This window comes from Thamnophis elegans, chromosome 2 (genome assembly GCF_009769535.1).
Source record: "Thamnophis elegans isolate rThaEle1 chromosome 2, rThaEle1.pri, whole genome shotgun sequence".
NCBI classification, from domain to species: domain Eukaryota; kingdom Metazoa; phylum Chordata; class Lepidosauria; order Squamata; family Colubridae; genus Thamnophis; species Thamnophis elegans.
The window spans coordinates 123,389,498-123,416,552 of record NC_045542.1 but is presented as its reverse complement, the minus strand read 5'-3'; the positions used below and the strand labels follow the sequence as shown (position 1 = coordinate 123,416,552).

At 38.9% G+C, this 27,055-nt stretch overlaps 1 protein-coding gene across 2 annotated transcripts in view; it reads right to left on the bottom strand.

Annotated features, from left to right (window-relative positions):
- The window catches only part of SSUH2 (ssu-2 homolog), a 56,513-nt gene extending 30,530 nt beyond the window's left edge, over positions 1–25,983 (bottom strand). For both annotated transcript variants that reach the window (XM_032211811.1, XM_032211812.1), the window contains exons 1-5: positions 25,828–25,983; positions 14,063–14,161; positions 10,779–10,860; positions 9,359–9,488; positions 8,964–9,024 (exon numbers count right to left, since the gene is read on the bottom strand). In XM_032211811.1, the coding sequence (XP_032067702.1) occupies positions 8,964–9,024; positions 9,359–9,488; positions 10,779–10,860; positions 14,063–14,161; positions 25,828–25,855 (400 nt within the window). In that variant the 5' untranslated portion in view covers positions 25,856–25,983. The remainder of the gene's footprint in view (positions 1–8,963; positions 9,025–9,358; positions 9,489–10,778; positions 10,861–14,062; positions 14,162–25,827) is intronic.
- Positions 25,984–27,055: the final 1,072 nt, after the last annotated feature.

Here is a 27,055-nt window from a genome sequence, read left to right as displayed (position 1 = left end):
CTACAGGCATGATTTCTATGTTTTCCCAAACTTATAAATGAGTGAAACAGAAGAAACTGAATCGCTATTTTTTTCTGTTATCTCCTGAGTCTATGACTGGAAAATACTGAAATATTTTCTTTGGATCAATGGCATTTTACAGTGGGAAATTGTACTTGACTGCAAAAATGGGAAAAACACAGTAATAAAAAGTCTTGAAGAACTCTTTATTTTTATTTATTTATATTCCACCTTTATTATTTTTTATAAATAACTGAAGGTAACAAACATATCCAACACAACTTCCTCCTCCTATTTTCCCAACAACTGTGATGGCGGGTGCCACAGGTGCCACACAGAGCCCTCTCTGAGGGCATACCAGCTGCCACCCCAGCCCGGCTCCACTGCACATGCGTGTGCACCTCCCACTGGCCAGCTGGTCTTTGGGTCTCTGTTTCACATGTATGGGGGATAGGGCACATGCATGGGGGGGGACATCGCATTGCATTTGGGGGCCTTGTACATTCCCCTTGCGCCCCGTTTTGTTTTGTTAGGTTGTTGTAGGAGGCTTTCCAGGCCCCAAACAGGAAGCCAAACCCGGAAGCCAAAATGGGCGAAGGGGGGTTGCATCGGGGGGGGGTCACGTGCACATGCACAGGGGGTCATGTGCATGCCTGAGGGGCGGGCCACATGTGGGGAGGATGCACGTGCATGCATGGGGGGGCATGCAGAGGGCGGGGATCATACACATTCGGCATGTGACAACAAAAAGGTTAACCATCACTGCCCTACAACAACAAGCCTAAGAGGTGTGTTGGGCTAAGAGAGAATGATAGGCCCACGATCACACGGTCAATTTTGATGGCTAAAGAGGGACTTGAACTCACAGACTCCTGGTTTTAGCCTGGTGCCTTACCGCTCTAGGACAAACTGGCTCTTTCCTTAAGAATAGTTGTATTTAGTTTTTCCACTCCATGTTTACCTATTTTATTAGACTTTCTAAAACATCGAAACTACATAATCCAATGTTTTAATCTAATGTTTCATGGATAGAACTACCAAATGGAGAATTTTAATGCCTTTGATCCCTTCAAACAATTACATCCATAAATGCATAACTATAGAAATTTGATTAATAAATAAATACTGTAAACTATGTTCTAATGCCCCTAAGCATCGTATGTGTGTTTTTATTTTCAGTTGATGTTTTCTCCTCCTCATTTTAATGATTTTTAAAATTATTTCTTGTGTGTTTCTAGGTAGTTCGCTTTTTAGACATGCAGAAAAAGCAATTGGTTAATTGACTCATTTGGGAGAGAAAAGTTTAAGAGGAGCAGAGAATGAAATTTTGCCTGCAGATGATAATTGAAAATTGGAAGAAAATGTCCTTGATTAGAATCATTTTCTGTTTCTTCCTCTTTCTGTTGGGGAAGACAAAACAAGCCCTATTGACTGCAGGTCTTACAGTTGCTGCCTTTTAGGGATTGTTCCCTTCTGCTTGGTCTCATTCTTTTTCTTGGCTTTCCTGGATGTTTGGACACTTGGATGATCCTTTGTTTTTTTTTCTGTTGTTCTTTAGAAATCGAAATATCTAAAAAGGTTACATCTTGGCCACTGGATCAAAAGTTTGTTAATCTGAGACGTTTCATTACTCATCCAAGTAACTTCAGCAGTCAAAATAAATGAAAAATAGACCAAAAGTCAGAGAGTTGTTGGAATGTACTGTAGGAAGTTGGCACCCACCCATCTCCTAAAATAATGAAATATCCTAGGAAATATTGAAAAGGCAGAATATTATATTTCCCTGGATATGAAATGGAGAAACATGTTTTTAGGTAGGAAACAGACTTACTCTTAATAGACCCCATATTTGTCAATGGGCCATTAAAATGCCTGAGCCAGTTTGTTTAAAGTGACCAGATTTTAACATTGGTAAAGCGGGACACCATTGACTGGGGGCGGGGGGGTTTCTTGATTAAAAATTTGGTCTATATGCCGCTGCCACCTCCAACAGAACCACCACATTTGCTGCCCACCGCTGCAGCTGAGGTGAAGCTGCCAAAGCTCCTGCTAGCACCCCCGCCCGTGGCAGCAGCGGCGCCACCTCCCCTTCTGCTCAGAGCACCTGAGCTGGGCACCACATTACCCCTGCCGCCGCCTCCAACAGAACCACCACATTTGCTGCCCGACGCTGCGGCTGAGGTGAAGCTGCCAAAGCTCCCACTGGCACCCCCACCTGTGGCAGTGGCGGCACCGCCTCCCCCTCCACTCAGAGCACCTGAGCTGGGCACCACATTACCCCTGCCGCTGCCTCCTCCAACAGAACCACCACATTTGCCACCCGGCGCTGCGGCTGAGGTGAAGCTGCCAAAGCTCCCACTGGTACCCCCGCCCGTGGCAGCGGCAGCACCGCCTCCCCCTCCACTCAGAGCACCTGAGCTGGGCACCATGTTACCCCTGCCGCCACCGCCTTCTCCCCCGCCGTGCTTTTGAGAAGCCATGGGGCCTTTTTTCCTGCTCCTGTCCCCTCCGCCACCTTCCTACTGGCTTCCGCAGCCTCATGGCTCCTCAAAAGCATGGCGGAGGAGGAGGGGGAAGAGGTAATGCGGTGCCCTGCTCAGGTGCTCCGAGAGGAGGGGGAGGCACCGCTGCCATGGGTGGGGGTGCCAGCGGGAGCTTGACAGCTTTACCTCAGCCACAGCATCGGGCAGCAAATGTGGTGGTGGTGTTGGAGGAGGAGGTGGCAGCAGTTATTCTAGTGGTGGCAGGGGCTTTGGGGGTTCATTTCAGCTGCAGAGCCAGGCGCAAGCGGCTAGGACTGGCCGCCCACAAAGGACCTCCCCGGGCTTGCTTTTCTGAACACAGGGCGACTGACAATAGTTTGAGTGGGCACGGCCGGCACAAACTACCATCAGTCTCCCCGCGCTCATCAAAACAAGTCCAGGGAGATCCTTTGTGGGTGGCCAGTTCTAACCGCCTGCAAAGGACCTGCCCAACTTCCGGAGCCTGTAACAGTAGAAATCACTGTGCGGCAGTTGCAAACTGCCGCATGGTGTTTTCTTGCCACGTGCGCGGCTACGTGAAAAAATTGGGACTGTTTTAAAATGACGTGGGACAAATTATTAAAAAGCGGGACATCTGGTCACGATAAGTTTGTTGTACATAACAAAGATCTCCCCCCTTCAGCTCTAGGGTGATGGGATTAAGGCATGATAGCCCTTTACCCATCTCACCACAGGGCACCTGGGAAGAAGCAATGCTCAACCAAACCTGGACTCAAAAGACAGCCTAGAGAGTTGCCCCTGCATGACCCCATGGGAGTCTGGCAACCAATCAGAATACATTTCTTACACAGGAACAGAAAACAGAGAGGTGGGGGCGAACAGAAAGTATAAAAAACCCAGGAACTCTCAGCAAGTTCTTCTCTTTCTTTTTCTTCTTCACCCAACATCTTGAAGTATGTGATCACGTTTTTCCACAGGACCTCAAACCATGTGGTCCTGTCCACCGTTAAAATCCTCTTTCCAAGCAGCCTCCCTGTTTCCAGTGTCTTTTTCCCCACTTGGAACTGAACCCAGAAGGACATTTCTTCCAACAGTACTAACTCTTGCCACACCAACTACAAGAGTTTCTCTCCCAAATGAATTGCAGTATGTGAATGAAGACTCAATCATCCAGGCCAAAAAGTCTATTTTAAAAGATTTAAAATTGATAGCAAGGAAAAGTGGATTCCTTAGCTTCAGAGAAGAAAAGTAGCATTTATGTAACCCTGTAGCTTCATTCCAAAATGTCTAGGATGCTACTTAAAGGTTTAGGGGAAGGGGGAGAAAAAAAGGTAAGTAAAACTTTATAGAATTGGGGGGGAGATGGGAAAGCAAGGACAATATCATTTGCCAGAGCAAAAACTCACTGGTAGATGTAAGAGCTGAATGGATTAATAATCTTCTAAAGAGGTTGGGAACAGAGTGTGGAACGTAATAAACCATTGTTGGATCAATTGCAGGATTTTTTTTTAAAAGCACCTGCTTCCCAGGGAGTACATAAAGATCCAGCAATGTCTAAAGTGGATTTTCTGCACTTTTTAATCTCTCTGAATAAAAGAAAATCTGGTTTGCAAAGATACTATTTTATTTCACAATGGTGAGCACAAGATCTCTGAACTCTGTTAGAAAGGCTTATAGGATAATTTTATTGAAACATTCCTTAAAAATCTTAAAAAATAAGCCTAGTATAATTTCACCTTTCATATTTTTCATAATTTGTCAAAGTTAATTTTATGTAAAATCTGTAAAATGAATGAATTGTAGACATGCCTCCTTATAGGAGGGTTACTACTGTTATATCTGATGGATTTTTTTCACTGGATTTTTCACAGGATTCATGTATTACATACAAGGTGTGCAGAGGTTTTTCAATATGGGTTGCTTTTTTTGCTTTTTACTTGGTTTCTAGGTGGTGAGGGGAATACCATTAAGTGAGGGCACTCTTTCTAAGACTTCTCAATTTTTTTTTATTATTTCAGATACTGCAATAATTTCTCATCCTGGAGGAGAGTTGATCCCCCCCCCCCCAATTACAATGGTTGTCCCACTTATGAAAACATATCACAAAGCCATCAGGGAGGTTAAAAACCCTAGTAATGCATAGGAGAATTTTATTTTTATTCAAAAAAATTGACTGGCTGGTCTGCTATCTAAACATCTCCCTGCCTTCTGACCGGACTTGCATGGTATATATGTGAACAAGATACACAAATACATTCATTTATATCATATTTCCTCTGAAAATTCAAGGCAGAGAGCTTGAAGCTCTTGTCTTATTTTATTTGGACCAACCACAAGTATATGAGAAAGTGAGTTGTGTTAAGAGAAAGAAGGTGACCAACCCAAAGTCACACAATGGCCAAAGAAGAACTTGAAACTCAAGTGTTCTTGAACTGAAAATGGGCCATCTTAACTACTAAAACTGGCAATATCTCATTTCTTAAGGTTGTAGAGCTGCTGTAACTTTGGCTCTGTCTATTGCTCTTCTTGATTAAATTAAAATAAAAAGACAGATGATTTCCCTGTAGACACAGGGAAATCATCTGAAGTGATGTAGTCCAACACTCCTGTCTAAGCAGAGTGTTGGACTAGAAGACCTCCAAGGTCCTTTCCAATTCTGTTATTGTATCTTATTCTATTCTAAATGTGATGGAGCATTAACCCTGATTGATTAAAATTCTAAGATAAAAATGCTCCTTTGCATCTCTACAAAGGTTATTGTTCAAGGAAGACATGCTGCTTTCCGACTTTTCTGGCTAGGTGAAAAGAGTTAGTTGTGACTATTGCCTAATCTAATCACCATTTCATTTGCCAACACAAAATGCAGAATTCAGAGACAGCATCTCTAGCTATAATTAATAAACACTGCCAGTTTCAAAAGTGTCCAAATATTCAGTTGATCTTCATATCAGCAGTCCTGTTTCTCAATCTTTATAACCTTTATAAAATCATATGATGAAGTCAATATACATCTATACCTTATTGTTTTTCCTATTCTAAACATGCATTTCGCCAAACTCAATTCTCAGAATAACTCTTGTGCAAGTAAAAAATGGTTCTTGCATACCCGTTAGGTTTACTGTATGCTACATTCTGGATTGCCTACGTAACCAAATGCCTTGTAGTCAATAAAACAAAGATAAACTGTCCTATATTCTTTTTTTCACTTCATTTTCCACCTTATAGTAGCTAACTAAAGATGTATCTTTTTACCATTTTTAAAACCTGCCTATTTGTTTGCATTTTCCGCTCCACATAAAGTTTACCCTTCCTTGTAAGATTTTAAGCTACTCTTTACTTGTGTGAGGAATAAAGGAAATGGTTTAATAATTTTAACATTTTCTTTTATTTCCTTTATTTGCTGTGGATATACTGTACATTCCAAACCTTTTTAATCACTAGGGAACATATTTTTTGACAAATCACTGTTGGAAGCAGTTGTTGGCCATCTCTTCTCCTGCAGCTTTAAACAATTAAACAGGTATTTCACCTGTTCATGGTGTTGTATTATTTGACAGCTGCTCTATCGCCTGTCATATCACTCCATCTAGTGGAGTCATTTCCTGAATATATTTTCTCTCTACTGTCTTATATATACTTCTGTGTAAAGATTCATAATAGTTTTTTCTTTCAATTTCTGTTAAGATGTGTTTATTATTACTCTTTAGTAGTCTTAGATTAAATTCCTTGTTTGTTGACAATTATAACTAAGATATTGTTCCTTGTCCTTTGTTATGTGATGTTGTAACTATACATTCCGTTCTCATACATTGTTATTGTTGCCCAAAGCTTTTATCCCTTGTCTTGCTTTGACTATCTTGATCATTCTGAATCTTGGAACTTAGATCTCTTTGAAATAAAGTGGACCATTTTTTTTTCCAAATAGGTTTTTAATAAATCTATTATCTCATTCTCTTTTGCATAAATTAATCTAATCCTTATATAAATAGTTTTGACTCATGACCCCAACTGAGACCAGAATTTCAGTTGCTAAGTTATGCAGTCATCAAATGAAAATCATTAAGGAAGAGTATTTAATTTTAGGACCATTTTTACCGCAATTGTTAAGTGAAGCACATGATTGGCTTCCCAGTTGGCTTTTCCAATTGACTTTGCATGTTGGAATCCAGCTGGGAGGGTTGCAAATTGCAATAATGTGACCACAAGATACTGCAACCATCATAAATGCTAACAGATTGCCAAGCTCCCAAAATGTGCTCATGTCACTATAGGGTTGGTACAATGTTCATAGCTTCAAAGATAGATTGTAAGACACTTTTACTGTGACTATCATAAACTGTCATTGAACTGTCATTAAACAGATGGTTGTAAGTCAAGGACTACATGTATTGATCTTACAATCTCAATAGTTAGCTTCCAGGTCATTTCTTGCAAACATACCTGGTCCTTTCATGCTTGATATCACAAATTCATAGCCTATTCCACAGTCTGCATCTAAAGTGTTCTATTTAACTAAATTATACTTCCCATCTTCTGTTTCCTATTACATAGTTCTTATATGGCCCATCTAGAGATATGTGTATTTATATTGCTTGAAATAGACATTGATAATTTTTTTTAAAAAAAACAATCATATATCTCCCGTGTTATTGCATTTAGCCAATCCAAAACTTCTTTTAACATCAAGTTTCTCCATTTTTTTTTCCACTTATGCATTTTAATCACTCCATTAGCAATATTTTGTTCTTTCAAAATACTGTATTTATTAAATATTGATTTTCCCCCTCATTTTAATGTCTTCTATCACTATGCCCCTAGTAAATTCATATACTTATTATGTATTAACACTTCCTGGACATCCACTGTTTCTAATAAACAACGATCCTATCATTTATTGACTTATCACTGAGCACATACTTGGTGATAATCTTCTTGGAGTATCAATGTTATTCTCTTCTTAGTGACTCATGCCTTAAACAGTATGATGTAATCTTTATTTTAAAGTCCCTCTAAGTTCAATCTTCTCTAAAATATACACTGAGTGCACAGCATTTTTATTGTCACAATTCAATATTTTCCTTTTTCTATGTTACAATTTTCTACATCCTTGTAAAACAAGAACCATCTCTACAGTCTTAATGTTACTGAGGATGTTACCAATGAAAGGTCTGAAAGAAAACCACCCAGCTCAGAAAGCACCAAGGACCCCACAAGGACCTTTTCTTTCAGGACTGCACAATTAGTCACCAGGGTTCCCTGTAGCTTTGATCTAACCAGGCCATCCCTGCCAGATTTATTCATGAAAGCCTGATGTTCTCCAGGAACTAGAAGATAACATGTCTCCTGGGAGGTTCTCATCATGAGGCTCCCAAATTCATCTAAGTATTGCAGCTAAACAGTTTCTGAGAATCTCCTTCCACATTTAGAACCAAATATTTGTTTTTCTCAATAAATTTCTTCTCCTAGATCAATCTATCGATCTATCGATCTATCTATATACTTGATTATTATTTCAAGGTCTTCTATCACTATGTCTCTAGTAAGTGCATATATATGGATCATTAAAACTATTGGGAAAGCTCCATTAAAAGAATAATTATTTTTAGAATATCTCTCACGGGTTAAAATATGCAGGAATGTAAGGAGAAGAGAAAGAAATTTGTAGAAACACATTTCTACCTCAGAGATCAGAGGTTACTTAAGATCCTTCTTAGGATATTTCACAATCTGGACATCCAAAATATCTTCTAAACAACCTTGTAGCAATAGCACTTAGCATTTACTTATATACCACTTCATAGTGTTTTTACAGCCCTCTCTAAGCGGTTCACAGAGTCAACATATTGCCCCCAACAATCTGGGTCGTCATTTTATTCACCTCGGAAGGATTGAAGACTGAGTCAACCTTGAGCCAGTCAGATTTGAACTGCCAAACTGCAGCTAGTAGTCAGCTGAAGTAGCCTGCAGTACTGCACTCTAACCACCAAGCCATCTTGGCTCTTATAACATTTTGTGGCAATGATTTACATTTATTATGTACAGAGTAAACAATTTTGATTCAAATATTCACTTTTTCAATTCTACTCAATGTTTACCATTTGTTTGATATCTATTAATGGGAAATTTAGAGATTTCTTTTTGCTTTACCAATACATTCTCCTAATTCCATGCCAGTGAGAATTATGTCCTTATAATCGTTGAATATTTTCTCTTACAGATGCTTGGGATAAATTGTTTTTTAAATAAAACTAGGATTTTCGGGGGGGTGTATCAAACACCATATCTGATAAATTTGATGTAAAATTTCACACATGTATGTATTTGGAAACTCTGAGTCCTAGCCTGATTTGTATGTTTAAATACAAATGATTGCTTACAAGTGATGTGCACAGGTTGCATTTCATTACTGGACCCTTTTCTGCCAAAAACTCTTCATAAAGATTCAGTTGGAATTAAATATCTCTTTAAACATTTACTTACTGGTATAAGGCTCAAATGTCCATTCACATACCCTCGTTTCGTTAAAGGTTTTCAGACGATACTGGGGAGAAAGACATCTTGTCATCAAATGTTAATTCTAGAATCCTTAGTATGAGAAAAAGAATTATTTTTTTTCCATTTTGGATCCTTTCAGACCTCATTTTAACTCACTCACGGATCACCCTATCTGCCATCATCAACGTGGTTATGGAAAAAAAATGTTACTGAGGTCATTAAAGCATTTTGTTTACCCGTATGAGCTCCAGGAGTTAGTCCAACTTCTGAACAAACACCACCTTTTTCTAGTTTCTGACAAAGGTGAGACTTCTGCAATGCCATTGATTTCTCCCACCTAGCTTTGTTCACTCTCTGGTAACCTATCCCAAAACACTTACTCTGTAGAAGGTCTGTGGCTTCAGTTCCTGAATGAGGAGCTCGCCAGCAGCTCTGTTGCCATAGCAACATTTGGAATTGACAAAACTGAGCAGTGCACTCCTGGCCATGTCATCTGTCATTCTAGGGAACCTGGGAATTAACGAGATAGCAAGCACACATTCAGTTATAAAGCATATATGCATCCGGTCTGTGGCATCTCCAGTAAAACAGACGAAATTGAAGCTGGTGAGTTAAGCCTTGCAGCTCCGCTGGCAGAGAACAAGGATCATCTATGAAGAACCACATTAGCTAGTGGTTTTGGCCATGTTTCATTAATAAATGTCATGCTTTTTTTTAAAAAAAAAAACATACTTCAGGAATAATATGATTTGAACACACTGGTTTACCATTGGCTGCCCTAATGCTAAAAGACTTCATTGTGAAATCATTGCCTCCCACAATTTCTAATCCTGAGTATATCCATTTGATTTCACTACAAGTAATCTTCAACTTATGACCACAATTGAGCCCAAAATTTATGTTGCTAAGGGAGAAATTTGTTAAATGAATTTTGCCCCATTTCATTACTTTTCCTGCGGCATTTATTAAGTGAATCCCTACAATTGTTAAATGAATCTGGTTATCCCATTTGACTTTGCTTTTCAGAAGGTTGCAAAAGATGATCACATGACTCTGGGACACTGCAACCGTCTTAAATGTAAGTCAATTGCTAAGAATTAGCATTTTGACTGTGTGGCCATGGGGATGGTGCAATGGTCGTAAGTGTGAAAAAATGGTCATAAGTCATTTTTTCGGTCATTGTAACTTTGAATGGTCATTAAACTAATGTTGTAAGTCAAGGATCACCTGCACATATATTATAGATGGAAAGGACAAATGACTTTCACTATTCTTTGAATCTTTGTTATTTTTTAGACTCTAATGCCTGGATGGCTTTGGGAAAAAACCTATGTTGAACCCAACTGCTATCTGCTAAGAGCCGTGATGGTGCAGTGGTTAGAATGCAGTACTGCAAGTTACTTCTGCTGATTGCCGGCTGCCAGTAGTTTGGCAGTTCAGTTCTCACCAGCTCAAGGTTAACTCAGCCTTACGTCCTTGCTGGGTCAGTTAAATGAGGACCCGGATTGTTGGGGGTAATATTCTGACTCTATTAACCTCTTAGAGAAGGCTATAAAGCACTGTGAAGCGGTATATAAGTCTAAGTGCTATTGCTATTGCTAACAGCACTTGCTAGTCTCCTATAAAGCCAAGACTTCCAACTTGGCCCAGTCTTCTATCGTCTTGCTTGGAGATGACAGCTCATTGAATGTGCAGGTTTAATTTACCTTTTGCTAAATGGAGCAAGGAAGGAACTTATCCAACTACTAGAACCAGAGCCAGGACATTTTCAAAAAGAAAAAGCAATCAGAAATGACTTACCTACACGCCAGCAACACAGGGCTGCTCCTCTCTTCACTAAGTTTTTGCATCATCTCTGGAGGCGGAAATAACTTTTTCCTGCCTAGGCGGAAAGGTTCAAGGAAGAATGAATAATGACGAATAGATACATACACTGATGGGAACAAGATGAATAATAGAGAAAACCACTCATAGCCCTGGGGGCATATTCAATCACACAGCCTTTCTGTGTTCATGTGGTATCTCTATGGGTGATTTATGATGTTTGAGGTGTCCTCACCAGCTGCTCCTGTGAATGTGTCTACTTTATACATTTTCTGAATCATATTTATTATCTATTTATTTGTTTGTTCATTTGTTCCATTTGCTCACATCTCATATGTAGGGTCGAATCACACAATTAGAATAGCAACAGAAAACAGTAAGCAAAATGCAAATAAAAAAGCAAAGTATAAGTAAAACCATTGAAAGCAAATTAAACTCATAAAACATAATCAGCAGGTGAGTATTTGCAGTTTGAATCAGGACTTTCATTATTACTTTGTGGTATGGCATTTGCCAACTAGGTGCCTGAGGAAGATTTATATGGTAGACAGCTCTATGCTATTAATCTTTAGAGTCACATGAGAACAGCTGCATTTTTCAGTAGTATGTTTTCTCCTCTTTTTACTAATAGCAATTCATAAATGGATGCATGCTAAAAATAATGTTAGTATTCCTTATGAGAATTAATTAGAATGTCTATGGAGATTCTCAGTCATCCATGTCATGGTTGTCCCAAAGTTGCTTTTTTTTCAATAGCCAACTGGACTTTCTGGTTTTTCTTTGAAAATGCTTCACTTCTCAACCAAGAAGCTTCTTCAGCTCTGACTGGATGGTGGGGAATGGAAGGATTTATTTCTTAAATTTATTTATTTATTTAGTTAAGGTCACCTTTCATCAGGTCACCTGAGTGGTGCAAATGAATGTGGAGCCTTCTTGGAACTGTTGAAATGACTTTGTTGTGGACTGGAGATAGATGAACAACCATCTCTCAACAGAGGGGGATGGAAAGGACATCATCTATCTCCAGTCTACAACACAGTCCTTTCAACAGTTCCAAGAAGGCTCCACATCCATTTGCACCACTCAGGTGACCCTGAGTGGTGCAGACACAGATAAACCTCCATGTGACCATGTGACCAAACACAGATAAACCTCCATGTGAACTTAACGACCCGCTGAAAGGATGCAAAGGACCAGCTGTCTGCAAGGAGTATAAATCCTTCCATTCCCCACCATCCAGTCAAAGCTGAAGAAGCTTCTTGGATGACAAGTGAAACATCTTCAAAGAAAAATCAGAAAGTCCAGTTGCCTCTTGAAAAAAAAGCACCTTTGGGAATTAATTAGAATATGTTATCATGGAATAGGACAACATATGTAGAGAATACTATTTTATACTATTTTTATATTTTGCTTTTAATCCTAACCAAACCAAAAAAAAATCTACGCAAGAAGCTATAGATATTGTTTAATGTGAATCTGAGCAAAGATTTTTTTATATACTTTACAAAACAGATGATGATGGCATAGGTAAAAAGTTTTGGTTATTATTTAAAACACATTTACCGGTTTATTATTCTATTTCCATTCTATTACTTTTAGCTGCACTCTTTCGGGTCACAGGGACCTAAAAATATCACCTATGATTCAATAGTCTTCCTTTAATCCACCAATTTCTATTATATTCCAGTGATGTCATGTTATAAACAAATATATTAGCTATACCTAAGATAAGACAGTATTGACATTCTCTATTTTTTTTTTTACAGATTTCCACTAAAGTCTTAACAGGGTGACAAGCAAAATAGCCTACATTATTATAATCCCAACATTTTCTTCTCCAGCATTTTATAGAGCATGATTTGCACATACAAATATACTTATTTGTAGAATATAACAATTTTTCCCAGTTATAGTATTGGTCTGACCAATCCAGTTGATATTTGAAATAACATTCATTTTTTATGTTTTTAAAGCCAGGAATCCCAGTTTATGAACAAAGACTGTGTTAAGAATATTATGATTTAGTCTCCTGTCATTTGTTACTATTTTATATTTTCTACAAATATCTTTCATCCTTAAACAGGGTGGTGTCATCTGTAAGTTAAATTCAGGAGAAATTGACTTTTTTTTTTTTTACAAAAATGCTGCTTTTTATACATCAATAGCCAACCAAGATCACTAGGCAACAAAGATCCTTGTCGTTGGTCAGTTCAGGTGAAATATTTTAGAGATCTAGGCTACAGTTAAAAATAGCTGGGCACAGAAGTCATCACAATGAATGAGAATGAGTTGCCTATTGTCTAGGTCTTAGTTATCCAGGAATAAACATTGGTGGTAAAGCACCCCATGGTGATAAAAGACCCTCTTTTGAAGAACAATTTGTCTTGTCCCTCCACAACCAATTTGGCTTTGTAAATACAAGCTAAATGTGAATGCCACTGAAGACTTTGGGTGGGAGGGAAGGAGGGAGGGAGGGAGGGAAGCAGTGGTGAGTTTCAAATTATTTTACTACTGGTTCGCTTGTGCATGCACATGCACAGAAGCCCCTGGGCATATGGGTGGAGCCTCCTGATGCTGAAACTACCAGTTCACCCAATCCAGGGCGAACCAGGAGAAGCCCTCCTCTGGAGGGAAGGAGGTAGGGAGAAAGAAGGATTAACACCAGACAAACAAACAAGCAGAAATCAATACCGTAATCAATCGAACAGAAAATCACACCCACATCAAACCTGGCAGGGCAAATTACTCTATCTAAAAGGAAGCAAACCCCACACTGTGATGTTATTTAGTTGAGTAATAAATGTCAGTAAAAAACAACCAAGTTAAGAGAACACCAAGGACTCCACTAATTCTTTCTCCATCTAAAGGACAAATAATAATAATAATAATAATCCCGCAGTGCAGTTCAGGAGATTGAAAGAACTAGATTTGGCTCATATTAGCACTGAAAGATCACTGTTTTAAATTCTCCAAACCTTATGTTTCAGTAAGGATGTTTTGAGAACTTCTATGTTTCTAATTTGGAATTAAAGGAAAGGTTCTTTGAAGATACTACCTGAACTTCTTTCAAAGACGGAAAGCAGTCTACTTATGCACAGACCAAAATTTATTGTCTGACATGTTGTAGAAATGTTTGTTTTTTAAAAAAAAAATGTATATTAAAATACAAGATAAGAAACACTCCCCTGATAAAGAATTTGTGTTCCTGTAGTTATACAACTGCAACGATCAGTAAAGCTCAATGGGTTATGTATACATACCATGATCACGAAAACTCCATGTATCAAGACCAATTGGCGTAAACAGATCCATAGGGGGCACTGAAGGACTTTCAGGCTCTGATTCCAGTTCCAGGGTAGCTATTTTAAATGTAAACAGTGAATAATATATTTAGCCCAGCCATTTTATTTTTGTGCATAACATATAAAATATGGGGCCAAGATACTTATGGAACTATCTTCCCCCCTTTAAAATCTGTCCATCTCTTTCATTCAGGCAGGGTTCCAAAAATGTGATTAGATAGATGATAGAATGGATGGGTGGATGGATGGATGGAGAGGGAGGCGGAGAATGGAGAGGGAGAGGCAGAGATATGATGATTTCCCAGACTTATGATGGGAAATTCTAGTCCCAGGGATAGTTGTAAATTGGGAATTATCATGTGTACTACAACTAAAAACTATATATTTCTATAATATAGGTCAGTGATGGCAAACCTTTTTTTCTCTCGGGTGTCAAAAGTGCGAGCACACGCACGTGCCTCTGTGTGCCCACACCCATAATTAAATGCCCCCACCTTGTGGCCATTCGCAATGCATGTGTGACCCCCTGCTGCCCCTCCCCCCCCCGCGTATGCGCACATGGCTTTCTTGGAGCCTCCCCCCCCCAAGACCCTCTGGAAGCTGGAAATAGCACATTTCCTGATTTGTGGTGGGCCTATTTTTCACCCTCCCTAGACTCCAGATGCTTTCTTGGAGTCTGGGGAGGGCAAAAATGGCCTCCCCCGAGGACTTCAGAGTCCAGAAATGACCCATTTCCTGATTTCCAGTGGGCCTGGTAGGTCTGTTTTTCACCCTCCTTTCCTGACTTTCCTGAAGTCTGGGGAGGGTGAAAAACAGTTCAATGGGCCCACCAGAAGTTCATTTCTGAACTTAAGGTGGGCCTGTTTTTTTGCCAACCACAGGCTCCGGAGGCTTTCCTGAAACCTGGGAAGGGTGAAAACGGCCTCCCCCTGCCCTCCAGAAATCAGCTGGCCAGCATGTGCATGCATGCTGGAGTTGACATAGTGCAACGCCTCGCGTGCCCTCAGATGTGGCTCTACGTGTCACCTGTGGCAGGTGTACTATAGGTTTGCCATCACGGATATAGGTAGAAATAGCTGTGGGAATTGGAAATTTAGCCACGAAATTCAGCCAGCATTTAGTCAAATGGATTTTTAGCAATCTATAATACAATTCTACAAACAATTGTAGAACAGGTGAGTTACAAGAAATGAAGCTTTTGATGAATTATTCAATTTTTTTCCTCAACAAATGTTGAATGCCTTTTAAAAAATAAATAAACTGTTTTTAGCAACTTCTGTTGTGTGTGAAAAATGTGTTTCTACTTAAGTACTATAGTGGAGTATTTTAAATACTTTTAAAAATCCATACAAGATACAATTTATATCCATGGATGTTACAGGAAATGCCTCCTGCTAACAAAGTACATTTCTAAAAGCAAAACAGTTGTTTGATGCCATCATTCATGATCTGATTGAACAGAATTTTCTCCTAAAAGCTTTCACATATTCTTCACAAAGCAAAAAATAATATTTCTATTTTCTTCCCAAGAAAAAAAATGGAAGAAATAAACAAGCTGCAGAAGATTTCACATGAAGGTTGCCTCCGTTAAACTGAATATAAGTGTGTTTTTTTTGTTCCATGACACGAGCAAATATGCAGTAACTTTTATTGTGAATTTTCTTCACATTCTATAGTAAAATGTATAAATAAATTAAAGTCTTGAGGTTCATATATGTTCATCTCTTTCCTCAAAAACCCATGATGGACTTTTCTAGAAAAAATAAAAGAGTCCGAACTGGGTCCAAAGTTCTGATCCAGATGCAGAGGTGGGTTCCTACCAGTTTGGACCAGTTCGGCCAAGTAGGTAGTAACTCAGAGTAGGTAGTAACTCGGTCTGCCATGTCCCCAAACCGGTTCGATCGGCGGTGGCACCACCTTGATTTTCAGTTCTGTGCATGCTCAATCTTCATTGCAGAAATGTATTTTCCCCCCTTTCTAACGTGCGCATGCTCAGACCTTTTTAGGTGCAAATGTGCACATGCACAGAATTTTTTGTGCACCAAACCAGCAGTAAAACCGGCAGCAACCCACCCCTGCCCAGATGGATGGTTGGTCAAGAACTTTGACTGAATAAGCCTGAATCTTTAAAATGTTTTAAAAAATATAAGAAACGATGAACTTGTAGTTTTTTTTAATCCCTGTATAGATTTTACTTAATTTCCATCCCTCCCCTTAGAGGGGGATAAAATTTCATAATTGACACCAAGTATATCTCTCATGTGACCGATCACCAGGACACCAGGACACAGCCAATGTAAGACTGGTTGTCTCTCATTTGAAACTTATTAGATCTTGATCGTCTGATGTTATTCTGAGTGAATTCACTGTGAATGCCTATCTAAAGTGCAAAGATCCATGAGTTCATTTTCTAGCAGAGGGTATGTACCAGTGGTGGAATTCAGCCAGTTCACACCTATTCGGGAGAACCGGTTGTTAACTTTCTAAGCAATTTGGGAGAACCAGTTGTTGGAAGAAATCTCATTTTGGTTTTTTCACCTTTACAGGGCTAATCCTGTAAGGAAGGCAGGAAGGAAACATTCTGGTGTTGTTTCTAGCCTAATCTTTATTACCCTGCTTACAGAAACTGCCTCTCCTGTTAACCCTTATTACATTGCAACAACTAAGGTGAAGCGCTCATCAATGTGAGTGATGTTGAGTTGGCCACACCTGCCCAGTCACATGACCCCCAAGTCACACCTACCCAGCTGGTCATTAGGGTAGAGAACTGGTTGTTAAATTATTTGAATCCCATCACTGGTATGGACTCTATAGAATAACATCTGGCTGCCTATATAGCAGATGAAATAAATGAAAGCAATGGTGTAACATTTGCCTTGCAGAAGCAAAACATTGCTTCTGTGATGTGAACATTATAGAACAAGGGAAATTTATGGATCCTTAAATCAGCATACCTGCCTTTTCTTCTTCCTCCAGCTAGGCTATTCAATAAATGACCAAACCCAGCAGTCTTGGAGGAAAAGATTGCAACGTTCTTTTTATTAACAGATGGGCATATTTTTATTTCTCCCCTGAGCTGTTTTTTCTTCCCCTTCAACAACAACAACAAACAGATTTTTAAAATAGCAAGAATGTAATAGTAGCTTGGGGATTTGGCAGGAAGAAAAAAAAAAACAGTGTGTGCTGACATAGTTTATGTATGTTGCTGGAACTACAGACAATGTGCTTTAAATACTGGATGTTTACGGGAAAGGTAGCCCGTTATCATTTTGTCTCTACCTCCCCTCCCAAAAGTGCTCCATAGAAATAGCAATAGCAGTTTGACTTATATACCGCTTCATAGGGCTTTCAGCCCTCTCTAAGCAGTTTACAGAGTCAGCATATCGCCCCCAACAATCCAGGTCCTCATTTTACCCACCTCAGAAGGATGGAAGGCTGAGTCAACCTTGAGCCGGTGAGATTTGAACCACCGAACTGCAGTTAGCAGTCATGAGTGGAGAGATGAGAACTTAGAAGCAGAAAACTTGGGGGGGAGGGTAAATATTTGGGGTGAGTTGCAGCAGATTGGCAAATACCGCAGCTCCAACTCTGCTCCAGTTGCTTAACAACTACACTTCCAAAATCTTCGATAACTCATATGTAGCTTTCATTCATTGACTGCAGCTTATTCCAGTATTGGATTCAAGAGGCACTGCAGTTAATTGATATATCTTCTAAGTAACAGTTTTATATTTTTATAAATATATTCCGTATTTTGATATTCAAATGAAAAACAAAATAGACCAGCAAGTTAGGCTCTCTTGTTTTAGAGCCGTGATGGAGAACCTATGGCACACGTGCCACAAGTGGCATGCAGAGCCCTCTCTGCTGGCATGCCAGCTGTCATCCCAGCCCAGATCCACTGCACATGCGCACGTTCCTCCCACCAACAGGAGGCCTTCCAGGCCCAAAATGGGGCGTGGGGGACACACATTGCCCCCCCACCCCATTTTGGGCCTGGGAAGCCTGGCACCAACCTGGAAGCCATAATGAGCATAGGGGGGAGGGGAGCACAGAGGTCATGTGTGCATGCACGGGGGGGGGTTACGTATGCATGTGCAAGGGATGGGGCGCACGGTGGGGGGGTGTCTCATGCACATTGCATTCATTGTGTTGCTTTCAGCACAGAGCGACAAAAAGGTCACTGTTCTAGAGGAATGTTTGTCAACCTCAGGAACTTTTAAATGTCTGGATTTCCACTTGCAAAACTTCCCCAGCCAGCATTTTCTGTGTGGTTATCTTGTTCAATTCAACTTAAGGTATAAGTAATCCTCAACTTATAATCATTTATTTAATAACAGTTCAAAGTTACAATAGCCTTGGAAAAAGTGTTTATGACCTGTACTCACACGACTGTACAACTCTTGTGTCAAGGGATCACACTTTGGGCACTTGGCAACTGACTCACATTTATGACTGGTTGTGGTGTCCTGCAGTCATGCGTTCACAATTTGTGACCATTTGTGCTGATTCTGGCAAAAAAGAAACTCATCCACCAGGGAAGCTGGATTTACTCAACACTTGATTTACTTAATAACTATATTATTCACTTAAAGGTTACAGTGATTCACTTTAAGATCATGGTAAAAATGATCATAAAATTGATAACACCTTGACTTCTGACTGCCCAAACATATGATGGAAATTACTTGTAGCAGAACAAAAAGCTATATATTTCCACAATATAGGTAGGAATAGCTGTGGCAATTGGAAATTTAGCCACTAAATTCATAAGATAGTGACTGCATTTACATTCCACTGAATTCATTAAAGTATAAAATATGGGTAATATGCTACGTGTATTAAGAATATTAATGAGTGTTAATATATATATATATATATATATATATATATATATATATATATATATATATATGTGTGTGTGTGTGTGTGTGTGTGTGTGTGTGTGTGTGTGTTTATTTGTGCTGATAAATAAATAAAGGGAGACTAGTATAGATCTATTTCAGGCTATTTAGCTCTCATCAGCTAGCCATACCCTTACTGGGATTTTGCTAGCTGATGAGAGCTAAATAGCTTGAAATAGATCTATACTAGTCTCCCTTTATTTATTTATCAGCACAAATAAAAAAACACAAATATAACAAAGGCAACAGTAAAAATATTGGGTTTCTGTCGGGATGGACTCTTGTGACGAGCCGAAGGACAGATGATGGAAGCAGTTAGCTTCCTCCCATAATTGGGGCTTACCAGGGGTTGTAAAAATCTAATATATATATATATATATATATATATATATATATATATATATATATATATATATATATATATATATATATATATATATATATATATATATATATATATATATGTTTTCTGAGGTTTTCGCGGGTGTTAGTATGTAGGTCTCTAGTTGTTCGGGTTTTCTCCCGCGTAGAATTGGAGATGTCTTGGCGACGTTTCGACGAAGTCACATTCGTCATCTTCAGGCTGCTGCTGACTACTTCAGGTTTGGTGTTTCCAGGAGTAGTGTGGGATCTTGGCTGTTTTGTTCCTTATAACTGCTGGTAGGGGATTAAATTTTAACTGCCAGTAGGGGATTAAGTTTTAACTGCCAGTAGGGGATTAAAACTGATTGAATGGGGGCTTTCAATCAGTTTCATAATCTGGCCACATGGGAAAGAACAACTGGACATCTTCCTTACACACCTCAACAGCCTACACCCCAAAATACAGTTCACCATGGAAACAGAAGTAAACAACCAACTCCCCTTCCTGGACGTCTTAGTCTACAGGAAATCTAACGGCTCCCTAGGACACACCATCTACCAGAAGAAAACACACACTAACCGCTATCTGCATGCACTCTCACACCACCACCCAGCCCAGATCAATTCCGTAGCCAAGACACTCATCTCCAGAACAAAACGCCTAGCTGATGAACAACACCTAAAAACCGAACTACACACTCTCACCAACGTACTGACATCCAATGGATTCCAAAGAAATAAGATCACCAACCTAATCCAAAAAGAAACCCCCACTAAAGTCCAGGACAGAGAACAAGAAAATGGAAAAGCCCTCCTCCCATACATAAAAGGCACCACAGACAAAATCAGCAAAATCCTCCGCAAACACAACATCAAGACAGCATTCTGCACAGACCGGAAAATATCCACCATCCTAAGAAACCCCAAAGACAAAATTGAATTAGAAAATCAAGGAGTATATGAAATCCCATGCACTACTTGCCCCGCCACATACATCGGACAGACCAACAGAAGAATAAGTGCACGCATTGAAGAACACAAAAATGCAATCAAAAAAGAAGAACCAACTTCTTCCCTGGTCCAACACCTCAAAGCCACAGGACATAAAATTGACTTCAATAAGACAAGAACCATCGCCAAGGCCGAACACTTCAACAACCGTATAATCAGGGAAGCAATCGAAATAGAAAAACACCCACATAGCATGAACAGGTGAGACGACACCTCCCGCCTGCCAGCCCTTTGGAAACCCGCCCTCATCAACAAACGAATCCCAAACATGAAGAATGAGACCAGGCCCACACTCACAATAGCCACACAGAACACTACCAAAAAACATCCACAAAGAAAACAACCAAAAACACAAACTGATGAGGAGACACGACCCAGAACCAGAAGCCAGACTGCTAAAGCACAATCAGCCTCTTCAAAACCCCTCCTACCCTCACAGGAAACACAACCCCTCAAACAATCAGAACAGAACACCCCTCCACCAAATAATGACACACTTCCACCTAATCAAGACACACCCAAGCCCCCATTCAATCAGTTTTAATCCCCTACTGGCAGTTAAAACTTAATCCCCTACTGGCAGTTAAAATTTAATCCCCTACCAGCAGTTATAAGGAACAAAACAGCCAAGATCCCACACTACTCCTGGAAACACCAAACCTGAAGTAGTCAGCAGCAGCCTGAAGATGACGAATGTGACTTCGTCGAAACGTCGCCAAGACATCTCCAATTCTACGCGGGAGAAAACCCGAACAACTAGAGACCTACATACTAACACCCGCGAAAGTCTCAGAAAACATTATATATATATATATATATATATATATATATATATATATATATATATATATATATATATATATATATATATATATATATATCTGTAAAATAAAATAAATGAGTTGAAAATCATTACATGAGCAATGATGGGATTTTATTAGTTATATAAGCAATGTGCAGGCATATCTGGCAACAATGGGCATCATAAATTGTGGGAAAATTAAAATGTACCATGTGAGGTTTATATTTAATTCAGTATATTTAATTAAGAGTTAATTAAAATAAGAGTTATTTAATAAATTGAGATTTTCATTTTGAGTCCCTCAAGTTGCAGTAAATAGTATGACCATAGATACCACTCTTGGTACTTACTTGTCCTTCTTCAAGCTTCTTATGTAATTAATTTAAGGTACTTTAAGAAAATAACCACTGTATCAGCCTGCTGTACAACATTGGCTTCAGCATCATGTTTATTTCCAAGAACACTGTTGAACCACATTATTCTTCCCCCCCCCCCCCGCTGAATGTTGGGACAGGTGTGTTTTTGAATGGGAGATGCTTTGTCCTTAGATTTATCCACAAATTATTTTTGTTTTGTCTGAACATTTTCCTCCTGGAAAATGACCATCTACAACTAGCTACACTTTCCAGAGCAGTCCTTTTATAAATGGAGATGTCCTCCTACATGAGGCTTTTTATGTGAATACTCACAACTTTCACTATTCTGAAAAAAAAGTCTGGAGACCCATTCTTTCCTACAATGCCTAGGCTATTTTGACAGAATACAGAGTTGGAAGAGACCCTGGAGATCTTCTAATCCAGGGGTGTGAAATTTGATTTAATTGAGGGCCACATCAGGGTTGTGTTTGACCTTGGGGGAGCAGGGAGGGGGACATGGATAGGTGGGAGTGGCCAGCCAGATCTATGTCACTCGTGTGATCAAATGCCACTTTTGCTAGTAGTTTGTTTTGCTAGCACTCTGCCAGTGAAAATGGAGCTTGCGCAACATTTCACAAAGAACAATTTTTCACAATGCTTATTTTACTGTATGGATAAATAGCTAAATGATCTACTTCCATATTTATAGTGACTCCAAAAAACTTTATTGTTTCTATTCATTTCCCCCCAAATGACCAGAAGTGGTCTCTTGATTTCAAATGAGAGTAGTCAAAGTTGCAACTTTATACATTATAGAAATAAACATGAGGACACATGAATATTCTCTGGCTGGATTTCAACATAGTATTGTATTTTCCCAGCTGGATTGCTATAGCAACAGGACTACTCTGGAAAGTATATTCTCCAAACACAACTATTTATAACTTTGTTCTTTATTAGATAAATTATTTTTGGAATGGCTTGAGTCACATACACAGACTTTTCCCTTTTTAATTAACCTTATCTACGGCATGTACAAAAACCAAACTGAAGTTTTAAATCAGTCTGAAGAGATTTTATGATGACTATTTTATATCCACATTGAATTAGTGTTTAAGTTAATGGCTGAGTAAAAACAAAATCTTGAATTCATACTTTTTTGCTCAAATATCAGCTACCAATGAAATTGGAATTATGAAAAATTTGCACATCTATAGCATCTTTACATTGAATCATGGTTACTCATATAAGAATTGCAGCACTGATAGAGAAACATTTGAATTCTCAATTTCCCGAGTACCAGGTGAGCATCTTCACCTCTAGGCCACCGTGTTGCAAATATTGCTTCAAACATACTTGCATCATAATGAATGTGACATTTTGTAGACTTTGGAGCTCATTATAGTTGCCTATGGCTGCATGATTTGCTCTTTAAAAAGGTTCAGAAAACTATTAAGGAAGTGGTGTTTTTGTTTGTTTGTTTGTTTGTTTGTTTGTTTTTGTTTGTCTTGTATTATTATAACTGTTAACCATTTTAGGACTAAATTTGTGTCAAAAGAATGTGTGACCACTAATACATCTTGATAAAAAATGTAGTTTGCTCCATTGGGGCTTCATCCAAATCACATGACATAAATTGCTTGTTATAGTTGAAGTAATGTGGCATATGTTGAACAGGGGTGTCCTACATGCTACCTGAAACATTCCTCACATGGCAACCTCTTGATGCTTTCTTGGTGGTACCCTGTTTCTCTGAAAATAAGACCTCCCTAGATAATAAACCCAATTGGACTTTTGAGTGCATGCACTAACATAATCCCTCCCTCAAAAATAAGCCCTCCCTGAAAATATTGCAACACAGCAGCAGCCATGAGGGGACCATGCTCGCCACCTCCTGCACCTCAAAAATAATAAGACCTCCCAGAAAACAAGGCCAAGCTTTTATTTCAGGGGTCAAAAGAAAACAAGACCCTGTCTTATTTTCAGGAAAACATTGTATATAGCAAATTGATGCAAATAGTATGGTGGAAAGAATTTTGGATTCCTGGGAGTGGGCCTGTATTGCAGAAGAATAAGAGACAGTGACATTTAGATAGTTTGGTTGGGAGAAGGAGGGCCAGAGTAGCTCCTCCTTAGAAATTGTCAGAGTACATCTTTAATAATGCAAGCAGTTGCTTTAGTCTGGAAATATTTTTGTCTATACATAAAGAACAATAAAGGAAACTACTGAAACTCTGCAAGCCTTTCTTGGTTTTGGAGCCTGACATATAGGGAAGGAAAGGCACCTTCCCAGATTTCTTTCACCAAATACCCTGTAATTATGTTGGACTGCAATTTCCAAACTTCCCATCTACTACAATTGCTGGAAAGCTAGAGAAATCTGTGTAAATGATCTATCACTTTAAGCAGAACCTCAACTTGATGTGCATTAACACATCAATTTCTATGCAGTACTCTGTGCAGTCTACTTGATACTACAGAGATCAAAAAAGTGCACTTTGGTTTGTGAGTTACCAATTCCAACTTCTTTGTGAGAAGAAAACAAATCAGGCAGTAACACACAGGTCTTTTGTATAGCTATTTAAAAACTAAAAGAAACATCTATTAAACAAGAAGAAATGGATCTAAGTGAAGTTGTCTAAACTCCAATAGACAACTTTACTTAGGTCCATTTCTTCTATTGGAGTTATAGAATCCACATCTGGGGAAAAAAGTTATACAGTACACCGGAAAGTTACTTGATTTGTAAATCAAGTTAATTTACATATGAAAACTGCAGCAAAAAGTATACTGTGGAAACAGAACAGAAAAACATGTCCTGAGGTCACTTTAAAGGAAATTAAAGTGGGTGGTATTGTCTGTTATTCCCTTCCAAAAGCATTTGCCTGTCCATTCTAGTGAAGGAGTAATTGGACAGTTTGATAAGTTATAAGCCATTGATTCTTGAAACTCATAGAGTAAGGTCTTACTAGCTGTATTATTGCAGCTTCCAATAAGTTACAGCTTCCAACAGGCATTGGAACTAAAACCAGTGGGTTCGAACTGTAGGTTTCAAGCTTTTGGGTCCAGATCTCCCTGCTTTGTACTTAGGCAACTTTCAACTTTATCAGATTGTCTTTTGGAAAAATGAGCATTTGCATAGACATATCTATTATTGAATTCATTTGATGAATGGGGAACCCTCTCACAGCAGCCATTTTATGGGGATGCACAAAATACCTTCTCAAAGTTCCAAGATACTCACTGCCCCCCTAAAAGTTTGAACATCTCAGACTTAGATTAAAGAATAAACAACAGAGTTTAGTAATTCACTACAGTTGGATCGGATCAATTACATTTCCATTTTTTCCAGGCTTTATGAAGAGGAATCTTTACCATTGTAAGAGTCAAGGGGTATAAACCAAAATGAAAGCAGATGAATGTCTCCATTAATTGTGATTTGCTGGCATATATGTTCTTTTCTGTGGATAGAGATGTTTAAGTAGCCTAAGCTGCACCACTTGATTTCTCTAGTCAATTGTAAATTGAATAGACTGAAGCATTTTGTACTACTTTTGATGCCACAAAAATTGCTTTCTTTCCAAACCAAATTTCAGTTACCCTATATAAAGAAAAGGGCTTCAACCTAATTCTCACTATGTTTAAAGTTGAATATGTCAGTCCCTGGTGGGATAGAAATTAATATCAACTTGACATCTTAATTTTGTTTTTAAAAAACAAAGTGTTCATTTACTGGCAACAAGATTTTATATGCAAATATCTGGGAGCAAAAATCTCCGAGACAGATAAACGTATTACCTGTGCTTATAATTAAGTTGTCCATCTTTGAATGTGGTTACAAATAATTACTTGACTGTTTTTTTTACTAAAACATGCTTATAAATTCAATGCCTCCAAATAGCTTAGTGCTGCATAACCAGCTTTTTATAACCCAGCTGTTTTGTGCACATTTTCCTTATGAGTTAGCTAATAAATGATCACTAAACTTTCTGATCACTAAGACAAGCAGAAAACTAAGAATGGTCTCAAATTACAAGTACAAGCCAAAGGAGTATAAAGGAATTTTGCACTGGGTTTTCAGCAAATATTATGATCCGTCCTCCAGTTTCTGAGATTCATGCTTGACTCAGTATGAGCCAAATTTTCATCACAGTCTAAAAAGGGAATCACAAAGTACATATTATAGCTCAAGGTTCAATCAGCACCCTAAAATACAAATTGTAAGACATTGGTTAAAACAGTACAGACCATTCTGTTTTCTGAGATATTTCTTTCTTGTTTACTTACTGTCTGTGTGCTCTTGATCCATTCTCATGATGCAGAGAATACAAGGAATACAGGCCAGGCAAAGTCCCACTGCGACTGTTTGGACTTGTATTGTTTACTAAAAGTTCTGTGTTAGCAGCAGTTCAAAATCCCAGGCCAGCTCTTGCAACCACTCCCAGAGAATAAAACAATTTGGAAGCTGGTGATTAATCATCGGTCACTACGGAAATGAACTCTCAGCTCTGCAATGCCAGTAAGAGTTGCACTGATCACTACTTGGAAAGACATCCTGTCATCCTCTACATATGACATTGCCTTTAATCTGTGTTTTACTTCTATTCAATTTACAGAAAACTTTTAGGGTCAGTTAAAACCACTGTTGCATAAGTAAAATGTACTATGCTCCCCAAATGTATAGGTAGATTTATCTGTTTGATACCCTCTACTTTTTGGGTTTAAAAACTCCTAATTCCTATTCACTTAGGTATTATGGAAATGAAACAGCAATATATCAAGAGAGCAGTCACCAAGGAAGAAAAGACTGCCTTTAAGAACCACAAGGTAAAGGTGAAGATTCCCCTCGCACATATGTGCTAGTCATTCCCATCTCTAGGCGTTGGTGCTCATCTCCATTTCAAAGCCGAAGAGCTAGTGCTATCCAAAGAAATCTCTGTTGTCATGTGGCCGGCATGACTAAATGGCAAAGGTGAACAGAATGCTGTTACCTTCCCACAAAAGTGGCCCCTATTTTTCTACTTGCATTTTTATATGCTTTTGAAAACTGCTGGATTGGAAGAAGCTGGGACCAGTAACAGGAGCTCACTCCGTTACGCGGCACTAGGGATTGGAACCGCCAAACTGCCGACCTTTCTGATTGACAAGCTCAGCATCTTAGCCACTGAGCCACCGTGTCCCTTTTATGAACCACAAATGGACACACAAATAACCTAACATATGATGACAGCACAAGAGTTCATAGAAATAGGAAAATCAATTTTCATTCTGCACTCAAACTAATAGGAATATTCAGAAGAACATGGGTAAGTAACACAGTCTCTAAAATCCGTTCCTCAAAATTTTTTAAAGCTTCTCTAGATCATTCCTACAAGATTTCTTCTGTTGGGGTCTCTTTAGTAGGTGACGTGACAACTCCCCAATTTACTGCACAGATCTCTTTGGTGGCATCTCTCACTGATATTACTAGAAATGACCTTTGCTTTTACTATGTTTGTCACTGCAGATGCAGGTA